The 12,560-nt window shown below is 40.1% G+C and overlaps 2 protein-coding genes across 2 annotated transcripts; both read right to left on the reverse strand.

Annotated features, from left to right (window-relative positions):
- Positions 1 to 1,810: 1,810 nt before the first annotated feature.
- Positions 1,811 to 4,757, reverse strand: c1qbp (complement component 1, q subcomponent binding protein). Its single transcript, XM_053331419.1, has 6 exons — positions 4,372 to 4,757; positions 3,020 to 3,170; positions 2,835 to 2,925; positions 2,563 to 2,658; positions 2,332 to 2,454; positions 1,811 to 2,248 (listed from the first exon to the last, which is right to left on the reverse strand). The coding sequence occupies exons 1-6, from the start codon at positions 4,622 to 4,624 to the stop codon at positions 2,099 to 2,101; spliced, it is 864 nt and encodes a 287-aa protein (XP_053187394.1). The 5' UTR covers positions 4,625 to 4,757; the 3' UTR covers positions 1,811 to 2,098.
- Positions 4,758 to 6,136: 1,379 nt separating this feature from the next.
- dhx33 (DEAH (Asp-Glu-Ala-His) box polypeptide 33) lies at positions 6,137 to 12,560 on the reverse strand. The gene is made up of 12 exons (XM_053331176.1): positions 12,203 to 12,560; positions 11,253 to 11,413; positions 10,769 to 10,996; positions 10,484 to 10,654; positions 9,967 to 10,152; positions 9,615 to 9,726; positions 8,955 to 9,114; positions 8,740 to 8,828; positions 8,526 to 8,653; positions 8,166 to 8,369; positions 7,984 to 8,070; positions 6,137 to 7,825 (listed from the first exon to the last, which is right to left on the reverse strand). The coding sequence occupies exons 1-12, from the start codon at positions 12,411 to 12,413 to the stop codon at positions 7,517 to 7,519; spliced, it is 2,046 nt and encodes a 681-aa protein (XP_053187151.1). The 5' UTR covers positions 12,414 to 12,560; the 3' UTR covers positions 6,137 to 7,516.

Below are 12,560 nucleotides of genomic sequence, written 5' to 3' on the forward strand. Positions count from 1 at the left end.
TTTGCCAGTGGGTGACTTTGAAATCTGAAACCAAGATACAGCCTTTTGGCCATCATAAGCATACCATCTCCTCCATGAATCATGGATGTGGCGGCATCATGCTGTGGGGATGCTTCTCTGCAGCAGGCTCTGGCAGGCTTGTGACGGTAGAGGTTAAAGTGAATGCAGCCAAAATCCAAGGAAAACCTGATGTGATCTGTTAGAAACCTGCAACTTTGGAGATGTTTCCCAGTATGACAATCAGCCCAGACATGAATCCAAAGCTGTACTTGAAAAACAATGTTAATGTCCTAATGGGACTGAGTCTGAGTCCAGTTCTCTAACTGAGAACAAATTTGTGCCGGGACAAAGGCTGTTCCCTCAAAATACCCCAACCTGACAGCTGAAGCAACTTTGCAAAAGAAGGGAAAAATCCAGATGTGCAAAGCTGATGGGGAGCTGGAACTGCTACCAGATATTTATAAATTCATGTATTTTGTATTTTATATTTGTAATTAATTTAGATAACTTTACAGAGATCTGTTTTGAATTTGACATTAAAGTATCATTTTTTGTTGACCACTGTGAAAAAAGCTATGCACACACATTAAATCCCCTTTGATTCAATGATGTTAACAATCAACACTGTCTGTGCTGCTTACCAACTGAAAAATTGCAGCTTAAATGCATTATTACAGTTTATATAGTGTCAGCTCAGTCACTTTATATACCTCATGAACTACAGGGAACTTAATAAAACCCTTTTCTGTGGTTTCAGCTTCTTGTAGGTAGTACTTGAACTTTAATACACTTATACCACTAGAAATGATCTAATGCAAAAGTCTATAAAAATGATTTTCCTCAGTCACTGAACCTTTGACTGCAGAAAGATGTAACCCTGGAGTTCAAAAAGAAAAGATTTGTTCAGATAAGAAATATGCTTTTTTTTTTTTTTTTTTACTTGGTGTCCTTCAGACCTGAAAACTTGGAAAGTGAAAACTGTTGAAGAATAGGTTCACATTAATTCTCAAATCTTTCTTTTAACAGTCCAAATGAGCATTGGAATAGATTTTTTCTTGCTGTAATCATTCCTCCTGTTCATACTAACCATTAGATCCCTTCATAATGCACTTACAATTGTAAGTGCAAAAATGCTTCAGCTGCCTAAATGAGTCAAATCAAGTAGATTTGTTTCAAAGTTAGTCTTTTTAGTGTCAAAGTCCCTCTTTTTGTTATTTTACTTCTACCACAGCTCAACAGGGAAACACTAAGGGTATGTGATGCTAAAAAGACTAAATGTGTCTGACATTCACTTGATATGACTAACTTAGACTGCTGAAGCCTCATATAAGCTTCACATCTACTTTGACTGTTGACATATTGTGGATTTTCAAACACCATCAAAACATTCGTGACACCTGATGATAATAAATAAGTCATCGATAAATATCAAAGAGCTTTATTGGACACTGACCTTCCTTTATCTGAACATATATTGGTGTATATCATTCAAATTCAGTCTTCATGTATTATGGTCTGACAGTCAAATCAGTATTAGTCAACATGAACTCCCTTCACAAGCTGGCTGTAAGTAAGACTTAAAGCAGGATTATCACACTGTAAATCCAGAAGCTGTCACATTCATTATAATAAAGACTGATTTTGTAAACCATATTATTTTATGGAGGATCTGATTTGATTCCACATGTTAAACTATCTCTTTACTGGCTCGAAGATAGCTGAACATTACCAAATACTGACTGGACCATATTAAACCGTTGCAGGAAAAAGACAGGAACTCAAAAATGATGGTTTCTGCACATCGTCATGACCTGCATTATTTATGGACTTCAAATATTTATACTCACAGGATATTTTAACTTACAGAAAAATATAGACACATTTCAATGAAGAGAACACACTCGCAGCTTAAAATGTGACAACTGCTGACAGCACGGCTCACTGTCAAACTGAAGTCATCATCAGTCTCTTTAGAGTGACAAACGTTTCAATCATTCAGTGCTGCAACATTTACTTTAGTCTTAACTGTGCCGTCATACCCCCGACCTCCAAAGTGGACTGATGAAAAGTGAAATCTAACTTCTGCCTCCTAACTATATTAGTTGCATTTAACAAAGCCCTGAAGGTCTTCCAGGAACTTGATGTACTCTTGATGCTCGACAGCCGTGCTCAGCTCCATCAGCTCATCGGCAAAGGTGTTGTCAACCCCCCGGTCGGCCAGGAAGTCCATCAGGTGGTCGTACAGGGCCTAGAAAACAGCACATTAATTAAGTTGTCGAATATATCGTTCGTCAGGTGTGATGAGATGATTTTAAGCACCTCAAATCTTACCCAGTCGAGGGAGTCTGTGTTGAGTGTGTAGCTGGTCTCCTTCCAATCTGTCTCTCCCTCAGGCTGGAAACTGACTTCACGGATGGCAAAGATGTTGCTCTCCTCTCCTTCACCGTGGCTCATCTACACAAAAGCAAATTCAGCTTATTTTGTTCATTATCTAGGATCAATGGCAGAGAAGTGCTGGTGATATGTGACATGTAAATGTTCAGTATTAATCTCTGTGTTTACCTCGTCTTCAGGGAAATGGCAGTCAAACACCAGGGAATGTTTTGCAGCCTGTTTCGTTACTTCAACGACAAAGTTGGGTGTTGAAACTATTTCTGGCTGTGAAGAGAAACATAGTGCACATTAATTACCAATTCATTTGCTACAGTTATTTCCAAGCCAATGCAGTTGAGAGGGTTTCCACTTCTATAGGATGAAAGATTTTTGCAGAAACTTCATTCACATCATGACAATAACACATCTGCATTCATCTTAACATGTGTGTTATGGCTCACCTCCTCCTCTGCTGACTTCTGCTGCCCTTGTTCTGCCTCTTCCTCAAAGTTAGGAGGAATGCTGTTATTGACATTGAATGTGACAGTGACTCTGTAAAAACAAGACGAAACATCAGCATGTTTAGAGTGAAACATTAACTCCAAGCATTTGATAATTGTGTCACTGCCAGCTGCTACAGACTTACTTTTCTCCAGCGTTATTCCTTGTAAGTTTAGCCTCTGTGCCACTCATCTCCAGCTCCCATCCTCCAGACATTTTAGGAAGGGCTTTGGATTTCTGGATCTTCTTCTCCTCTTTGATTTCATCGAACAGGAACTCGCCAAAAGCTTTGTCACCTGTGTGAAAGAATATGAGATTAAAACTTTGCCAAACATTATATCTTTTCTGTAGTTCTATCTGCTTACACAGAGCTTTCAAAGCAACCTCTCATCTCTATCTCTAACTGGGATATCTACAACAAGGCCACATCAAGTACAACACAAATCTTATTTACACATTTGTGATCTTTAATCTATTATGGCATGTTACATTAATGCAACCTGTAATATATTATTATTACTGCAGTGCAAACACCATTTACTCCTGCTGTACATGTCCTCTCATTCTCTTCAATTTAGCATTTGAACCTGCAGTAGCTCTTCTCCCTTAGAATACATTAGATATTACATTTTTAAAATTATAAATTATTTTTTCTGTTTTACATTCTTCACTTAATATTGTGTATATTTTTGACTGTTAGATACCACAATACCAAGGCAAATTAATTTTTTGTGCAAACCTACTTGGCAAAAAACTTGATTCTGATTTAATAATTGGTACTCTTCGTTTGACAGTGCAGTGTAGTTATTCCTCCCTGAAGTTAATGCACAACCTTTGACATGACGACTGATGTGAGCTTGTGCCTCCCCAGTGTTTCATCATGGGAAACTCCAACATCACACCATGTGGCTCAACTTCGGTTTTGTCACCATAATTAATTCCATTCATTCCTGATATGCACAACCTCATCATCCATTGTTACACTGCTTGTGTTATTGCAGTTGTTAATATTATCATTGGATGTTATGGACCCTCATCACTTGTCTTCAGTCTTCCAGTGACTGACCTTCCTACCTCCCCCTCATTACACACCATGCTATTTCATCAGCCACACAATGCTATCATTTATACCATATATTATAAAAAATGATTTCTTCTACGTCCTAAACAACAGTTATTTACTAAAACCCTTATATGTTTGCTTTTTCCGATGACAAGTAAACACATCGTTCAAGGTGAATTCTTGCTAACGTTAACCAAAGCTAGCGACAACATACATTTGAGTGTCCTGACCTATTTTCTGGTATGTACAAAGCTCACATTACTAAAGTAAGTAAGTTAGTTAATTAAGCATCTTTAAAAAAGTCATGTTTATGTGAACATTTAACGAAAAATATACTTTCTAATCATAGCTGCGCTCTAAACGTGTAATACTACCCGGCACCAGCTAAGCTAGCAGGTTAAATATGAATTTCTCAAGTAACGTTAATCTGTTACCTTCTGTGTGCAGTCCACCGCATCCACAAGACGCCGAGGGACCCAACACCTTTGAACTGAACAGTTTGGGTCTGTATCCTGACGAGGCTCCGTTGTTATTTAACATCCAGAGAGACCGGGTGAAGGGCCGAGTTGTTGCCGAGCTAGGAGTGCGCAGTGTCGGGCAGCTGAGCGGCAGAGCTCGGGCCGTGGACGTGGTGGCCGTAGGAAGGCGGACAGCGGCTCCCACCAGTCGGACAACTGACTTCAACATGACGGTATAGAAATATTAAGGCGTGTAACAACAGGATAAATTAGTTTGACACACAAGAGCCGTCTAGCTCTCCGTTACAGCTGCTTCTTGTAAAACACGTGTGGAAGGACACCTTGACCTGTCTTAACTATGACCTTTAAACCGGAAGTAGTATTTTGATAGGAAAAGAAGAAATGCAGCAATATGTTGTATGTATCCTAATAATATTATCAGATAGAATAATATCTTATCGTTACAAAGTCTTATATGAAAAAAAAAAACATAAATTGAATGATATATGTAAAATGTACACACACAGCCATTACACAAACAGCGCCCCCTTACTTTAATGTTGCTTTGCCCTCAGTAGCGACTGGAAGGTTAAACGTATGAAACGAGCATCTAGACCGAATAATACAATTGATAAAAAACTCTACTCTATCTCATTCCAGTGTACAGATAGTCTTACCAGATATAAACATTGAACAAATGCTAATTACTGATAATAAAAATGCAATAATAACATAATACGAAAGATGTTCATGCGGTATACAAGGGCAACAAACGCTAGAATAAGAGAGAGTAATCTAAAAATTACAAACAAATTTACAAAATATCTGAAATAGCCAATCAGCCCAAAAGCCAAAGAATTGCAATTTAAAATTATTAATGGATATTATCCAGCAGCAGAAACATTAAAGAAAAGGTTTGGATTTGAGGTTGAGCCATGTTGTTTTTGAAATATTGAAATACTGATATACTTTCCTTTTTACTTGTATGGCCCTAATACGCCGTCGTACTAATGTGATCTCAAGTTGGCAGCTTCAACAATTTTATGTCTATTTCTTTCTGATTATTTTGCACAGGAGCTACTTGACAGCATTCAAAGAGCAGATTGTATTTTTTAGGTTTTACACCACTCCTACGGAAGAGAAATTTAAATGCATTTTATTGAAACCGAAAATTACAAGAACTTAATGAAACAATAAAAAGAAATCCTCATAACTACTTATAAACTGATTCATTGCCCCACTAAACCTAAAATTTGTGACATAAACTCAGTTTCTGGGCTGCTGTGGACACCCTGGAGGAAGGTTGCATCACTTACAGTGCAGCATGTTTTGAGGCAATGAGGTGAATCAGTTGCATCATTCAGACATAAAAACCTGCTGCCAGAAGATGCAGCTGTCTGGTGACTCTATGACTCTGGTCTCCTCCTTTCTCATTGTTTTTCTCAGACATTTTTATTTCTTAGCAACTACTGAAACATGGTATCTTTCAGGTCTGATAGAGTTCAAAAGTTCTTTAACACCCACTCACACATCTATGTGATCATAACTGTGTCAAAACTAAACACTAGGAAAGTCTATATTCTTCTTGAAATCTTTGCTCTACACATGAAGACTTGTGCTCTGTGTCAGAAGTTGGATTTTTATTATTTAAAAAATCGCAATGGTGATTATGTAAGACTGTAACAAACCAAATATAATAATAATAATAATAAACTTATCAAAAAGCGTGCATTTAATCTTATAAACGTTGGAACAGTACATGCAGATCTTAAATGGTCAACCTTTTATTTGTGAATGGAAAGAAATCGTGGGCATGGTGATCTGGAAGAGATTTAATCACCAAACATACAACCTCTATGGAACAGTCTGACTGATCTCTACCCAGATGAATTTGATATTTTGAAAAGTTAGAAACTGTTTGTCATTTATTCAGGTTATGTATATTGTACAATCCTGAGTCCAGTGTAAAAAAATACGAGAAATGCATCCGTTCTATTCCTCAACATGGTGTGACTTACATTCTATGAAGTGTGAAAGACCTGAGTGATCAGATCAGTAACTATCGCCTACATGCGTTGCATACATCTGTTGTTAGTCTGTGTAGGGGCTGGAGGATTTATGCAACATACGACAGCAAAGAGTAGAACCTGGAGATAGACACTGGCATGCTACTTCTTACGTGCATGTATTTGGGGGAAAACTGGTGACACAATCATAGATGTGAAAAAAGGGGAGGGTCATGCACATGCGAACAAGACAAATGCTGCACACAGACTAATTGTCAGTGTCAAATCATGTCAGTGTGACACGTGAAAACATTTGAACTCAACTTTGGTGTTTTTTGTGTTTTTGTGTGATTACATAACATCATAGATTGAAACAAATCTAAAGTCCTTGCATATATAAAACCTTTTAAGACCACTTTGTATAAAGCCAAAACTACAAGGAGAGAAAGTTTAAAACAAAATGCTTTTTTTAGCTTCTGTAAAGCTAATATGTTGGATGCAAAATAAAGATTTGTGATAAATCTGTTAACTTTACTGTTAACACTGTTCAAATGAATGCTCAAACTAACCCACATTTGATTTATGAATTGATTAATTAGTAGGTGCTTAACACACAAATTCACACATGGTGATGCTTTGACTCTACAGAGACTGCTTAGACTTAACAAAGAATGAAAGGATAAATCATATCAGCCAGAGACATTGCTTATTTAAAGAGCCGTGCTCCAGTGAGGTTATCTGTGCTGTTAAAAATGCATGCATATGGTTGAAAGAACATGAAGCATGACACTTTAGAAACAAAATCTCCTTTTTAGGTGTTAAAGAAGTGGCCGAATGGCAAAATGAGATACTATCAGGCAGAAGAAGTACACAGTTTATAAAACTGGAATTACAGTCTGGAGGAAGTCAAAGTTGTGAGGCCTCAATATGCAGATTCCTGCTGCAGTGATACATGCCAGAGGTTTGTCAACTGGGAGGTAGTGAAATCCAGAGATAAAATGTTCTGTTCTGATTTGCACTTGTATGAGATCAATAAGTGTCTTAATCCAAATTCAATTAAGATTCTCTTCAATTTTTCTTCCTATGAGATCCTATCAGTCCTGTTTCTCTATGGGTTAGCTCTTGGCGGAGTGCAGTTTGCGGCCAAAGTACTCTGGCGCGGCGTCCAGCAGCCAGTCGGCGTCCACCAGACAGAGGTCTCTCATGTAGCAGCGGGACGTGTGCAGCAGCTCGTTGAACACCACGTATGCTGGCTTGCCCTGGAAAAGGACGGAGGAGGGGTGGATGGCTACAGGCTGGTGGGTGTCCAGGGCCAAGTAGCTGCCGTCGTGTTGTAGCTCTGCGGCATTGACGAACATCCCGTGAGCGAGGCAGCGGCGAACGTTCCCCGTTTCTGCCCCGCATGACTCCAGCTTCAGATTCAGCTGGTAGGTGAAGAAACACAACAGGGTGTGCTTAAAATAATGATTTACAGCTGGGATCCGAAATGAGACCAACACTTGACAACATTACGCTATCATCTTTAGACAGAACACTCACAGTATTACTATATAAACATAAGGGTAAGTGTGCAGATGTTTACCTTAAGGCAGATTTCTTTAAGTTGCGCTTGGACCTCTTTCACCAGCCCCATGTTCCTGCTGTTGACAAAGTTCTCTCGACACCACTCCTTTAAAAGCAGACACACACTAAATTATAGAAAGCTAGGTCAAATGCACCCTTTGATTTCTGCATTTCGTTCCCTACTGATCCGGCTGTACTCACCTTATTACCACTGACTTTCTTGAACGCTCTGTAGATGTTGAGGAGGGTCATGTGGTCCCCTTCGCTGGAGGAGAACTTCTTGCGTGCTGCGAGCACCTCATCCCGCCGAGCCGGAGGGTTGTACAGCACGGTGTCCACTGACAGCAGGGACACGATGCTCAAAATCTCCTCTGAACAGGAGTAGTCAGGGGACAACAGGATGGTCTATAAGATGGTGGAAACAAAAGGTGGAGAGGTGTTAAACTAGATTGTATCTGTGTTTTTACGCTACAGGCTGGTGTTTAGGATCATCTTTCAGAGCAGAACCCCCAGCAAAGACTATCAAGTTATGTGATCTTGTGCATTCCCTGGATGTTTTACCTTGGCGTATCTTGGCTCCAGAGGGAAGCTCGCCATCTTCTTTCCCAGAGCAGTGAGGAGAACCTGCCCATCCTTCCTCTCCACCGCTCCCAGCAGCTCTAAATGCTCCACAGCCGAGCGAACAGCCTCTGGGGTAAACATACCAGGTTACTACTACGGCCTTCCAATCCTTCTGGAGGACCGGAGGTGCGCAGTGATTCATGATCAATTTTACCTGGAGATGGCTTGGACATGAAATCAAAATTCATCACATCTGGTATCCCTAGAGCCATGAGCTGCAGCATCACACCGGCTAAGTTACATCTGCAGCACACACACACACATGCAGGGGAAAAGAAAATAACAGAACAGGCCATTCAATCACACTGACCTATATACTGAGCTTTATTATCTGTGTGAGAAAGAAAAGAAACAAAAACAACATCCTACCTCTGGATCTCAGGCACAGTCATGGGGATGAAGTTGTCGAATTCTGGCTCAGTGTAGAGACGGTAGCAGGAGCCGGAGTCCTCCCTGCCAGCCCGGCCCGATCGCTGCCATGCCTGCGCTTTAGACACCCGCTGCACCGCCAGCACCTCCAGTCCGCTGTCTGAGAGACACACAGCACATGTACAGTTAGAAGAGAGACAAATAACCAAAAAAAAAACAAAAAAAAAACATTGCTTATTGTTTTTCCAGTTGGAAGAGGTGGAATCATGGTGGTCAAATCTTGAGAAGAGTAAGATAAATTAATAAGTAGAGTTATCACCTTGAAGTATGCTTGACATGACATTTCAAAATAAATGAACCGTGGTTGTCTCTTTTGTCGTGATTTAAAACAGACTTTCATCATTATTAGGTGTTAACAGAATGCTGTGTTAAACCTGCAATTACAGATTTTTTGGCCTCTTGGGGGCAGCAGATACAAGTTTGACATCACATTTTAAAGCATTGATGTGTAGGATTTAGTGACATCTAGTGATGAGGTGGCAGATTGCGGCTAACTGAATAAGCCACCCACCACGAAACACATAAAAAACACACAAAAAAACAATTATAGCTGCTTTGAAGTTAACACTGATGTGTGAATGAGTGTGTGTATCATCTTACCAGGATTGAAACGTTTAGCCTTCACCATCCCTGTGTCTATGACATATTTGATCCCAGAGATTGTAACTGATGTCTCAGCGATGTTGGTTGAGAGGATGACCTTCCTACAACCCTGAGAAAAAGAAAAGGTAGAGAGGACCAATATTTAAAGCAAAGGTATACAATTATTTAAAACAGTTAGACAGTGAAAAGAAACACATGTGGTAGGTGTGGCTTTAGGGACATAGTAAAACTTAAACAATACCAAACATGTCTTGTCGAGAACTGGAATGCAAAGAAGAGAACCAGGGCTTTTAAAAAAAAACATATCAGTTTGTCTGCACTAATCTGTAGCAATCTGTAGCGTGTTTACCTTGGGAGCCGGCTGGAAGACCCTGAGCTGCTGTAATGGGGGCAGCGATGCATACAAAGGGATAACCACCATGGGACCGCAGCCATCTGGCAGATGCTTTGCGATGTCCCGGCACGTTCTTGCCAGAGCCTCGATCTCCTCCTGGCCTGTCATGAAGACTAAGATATCATGGGACGGAGGTGCCTCCTGCAACACAAACAAATACATTCAAGTGTCAGGAAGAATCACCACCACCACCTCCGACTAACAAACATAGAGTACATGAACATGCACCCACAGGTTTGTCTTCTTTGTGATGCTGAGGGAGATTCTCTGCTTTTTGGCTTTGATTTAGATTGGATCTATTTAAATGCACCTGACTGCACATGAGAAAGTAAATAAGAGAATGGTATCTGTCAGGTGCCTGTAGAGATACAATCTGCTCTATTTCTTCAGGACTGGTTAGTGTAACATTTCCATAGCAACATAAAATATAGTATATTGGAAGAACTAAAACATAACAATTCAAAAAGACTACCTGATGGATCTGGAAAATGGAGACAAGTGCAGCCTGCAGATAGTCTGACTGGGGCTGCTTGGTGTAGTAGATCTGAATGGGATGCTGCCTGCCCTCCAGGTACAGCACAGGAGACTTGTTCAAGTACTCAGAGAACAAGTCCACATCCATGGTGGCCGACATCACTATGACCTGTGTGGGTGACACGAAAGAGAGAAGCTGTGAATAAAAAGAGATGCTTCGACAGATCTAGACAGCAGAGCAGTGAAGGAAAAGAAAGGAAGAAAATATCAACAGTCCTTGTACCTTCAGAGGAATCTTATTAAGCTCTCTGCGCCTGCGCTGAGCAGTCTTCACCACGCCGAACAGCACGTCGGTGTGCACGGTGCGTTCGTGAGCTTCGTCCAGGACCACCACAGTATAGCGCAGCATTAAGGGGTCTCCGATGGCCTCTCGTAGCAGCATGCCATCTGTCATGAACTTCAGCTTTGTCTCAGAGGAGGTGACATCTTCAAAACGCACTGTGTACCCGACCTGGAAACAAGTTGGTTGATGTGAAAAGGTGTTAACAGCCTGGTAAGACTTAACATTTACAGTATATCAACTCAAATATCTACCACAATGATTTAATCTGTTGATAAAAAATGAATTCAACAAATATATATATAGCTCAATTTACTACATCATCATAAAAGTTAAATACATTCATGATTAGAATTATTATCAAGCTGTTGATTAAAGAACAGACTATGCTTCTATATATAAGGGAAAACCCAACTATTGTGCTTACCAGTTTGCCAAGCTGAGTCCTCTTCTCTTCTGCCACCCTTCCAGCCAGTGAGATCGCAGCAACTCGACGTGGCTGAGTGATGGCAATGATGCCCTGTCGCCCGATGCCGGCCTCATACAGATACTGTGGAATCTGGGTGGTCTTCCCAGAGCCAGTCTCCCCTGGGTGAGAGAGAGAATGCAAGTTAGAAACAATTCAGATGTCACACTATGAATCTGTGGAGTACAAATATATTCACTTGGGTGTGATATACATATTTTGATGGGAAAATATGCCAGGCAGAGGCATAAAATACAATCAGAACTTTACTGAGAACACCAGTGCAATATAACGTTTCTAATAAAGTGCTCTGTGAGTGAACATTATGTCACAACCTGTCATATGTAAATATTTCATATGTCACTTCTAGAGCCCGACTGATACTGGTTTAGGGGCTGATGCTGACACCAATATACTGATATCGACAAATGGGCCAATAACAATAAGAATATCATCATAAACACACTTTTTTAATAGTTATCCCTAAAAATGTGTTTGTGGTAAAGATGTGTAATAATGGGGGCAGTGATATTTTACAGTTTCACAATAAACTTTAATGTAGAAAATGATAACAGTGCACTAAACAGTGAATAAAGAAAAAGGATCAAATATACATAAAATGACGCCTTCATAACTTAAAAATATATATATTGGCACAAATTGGACATCATATTCGAGACACCAATATATCTGTGATAGGTCAATATCGGCTGACAGATATATCGGTCGGGCTCTCACGTCATACATATATACATACTGAATTTACTGCTTTGAATTAGAAACATGCCAAGTATTTAAAAGTACAGATTATAACTAACCTGTAGATTAACTGAGTTGATAACATGGTTCACTTCCCTTTAAACTGAGTGTTACAACAGTGGCTAACACATGTTAACAGTAGCGGACTGTACCTATGAGAATAGCGCTGTGGAGCTGCCTCAGCTGGTTCAGTAGTTGAGGTTTCGCCTGGTGGATGGGAAGCTGTTTCCTCTGGACGTCTATTGAAGTGCTTACATTTCCCTTTCTCGGCAGCAGCATTCCAGGTTTATTCTTATCCAGGCGGAAAAAAACAGACCCCGGCTTGAATTTTTTAGCCGGAGGAGGGTCGGGGTCGTGGGGCATGGTCTAGAAAGAGTGACCCTGATCGTAAAACCCTCGTGGCTTTTTGTTGAGAGAATTAATTATCAGAAAGAAACAAAAAAAAGTTTATTTTTCATGCTCACTGACGGACAGGCAGGCGACACTGCGGTTGTTTTTCTACCTCTGCAA

The sequence above is a fragment of the Scomber japonicus genome, chromosome 13, assembly GCF_027409825.1.
Source record: "Scomber japonicus isolate fScoJap1 chromosome 13, fScoJap1.pri, whole genome shotgun sequence".
NCBI classification, from domain to species: domain Eukaryota; kingdom Metazoa; phylum Chordata; class Actinopteri; order Scombriformes; family Scombridae; genus Scomber; species Scomber japonicus.

What these genes read in the sequence shown, in the direction of transcription:
- c1qbp (XM_053331419.1), bottom strand. Translation starts at nt 4,624, where the DNA reads ATGTTGAAGTCAGTTGTCCGACTGGTGGGAGCCGCTGTCCGCCTTCCT. An exon ending in AGGAATAACGCTGGAGAAAA is followed by an intron (nt 2,926 to 3,019) that starts GTAAGTCTGTAG and finishes TTGTTTTTACAG; the next exon opens with AGTCACTGTCACATTCAATG. An exon ending in AGAAGTCAGCAGAGGAGGAG is followed by an intron (nt 2,659 to 2,834) that starts GTGAGCCATAAC and finishes TTCTCTTCACAG; the next exon opens with CCAGAAATAGTTTCAACACC.
- dhx33 (XM_053331176.1), bottom strand. Translation starts at nt 12,413, where the DNA reads ATGCCCCACGACCCCGACCCTCCTCCGGCTAAAAAATTCAAGCCGGGG. An exon ending in CCACAGCGCTATTCTCATAG is followed by an intron (nt 11,414 to 12,202) that starts GTACAGTCCGCT and finishes TCTCTCACCCAG; the next exon opens with GGGAGACTGGCTCTGGGAAG. An exon ending in TTAAAGAAATCTGCCTTAAG is followed by an intron (nt 7,826 to 7,983) that starts GTAAACATCTGC and finishes TTCACCTACCAG; the next exon opens with CTGAATCTGAAGCTGGAGTC.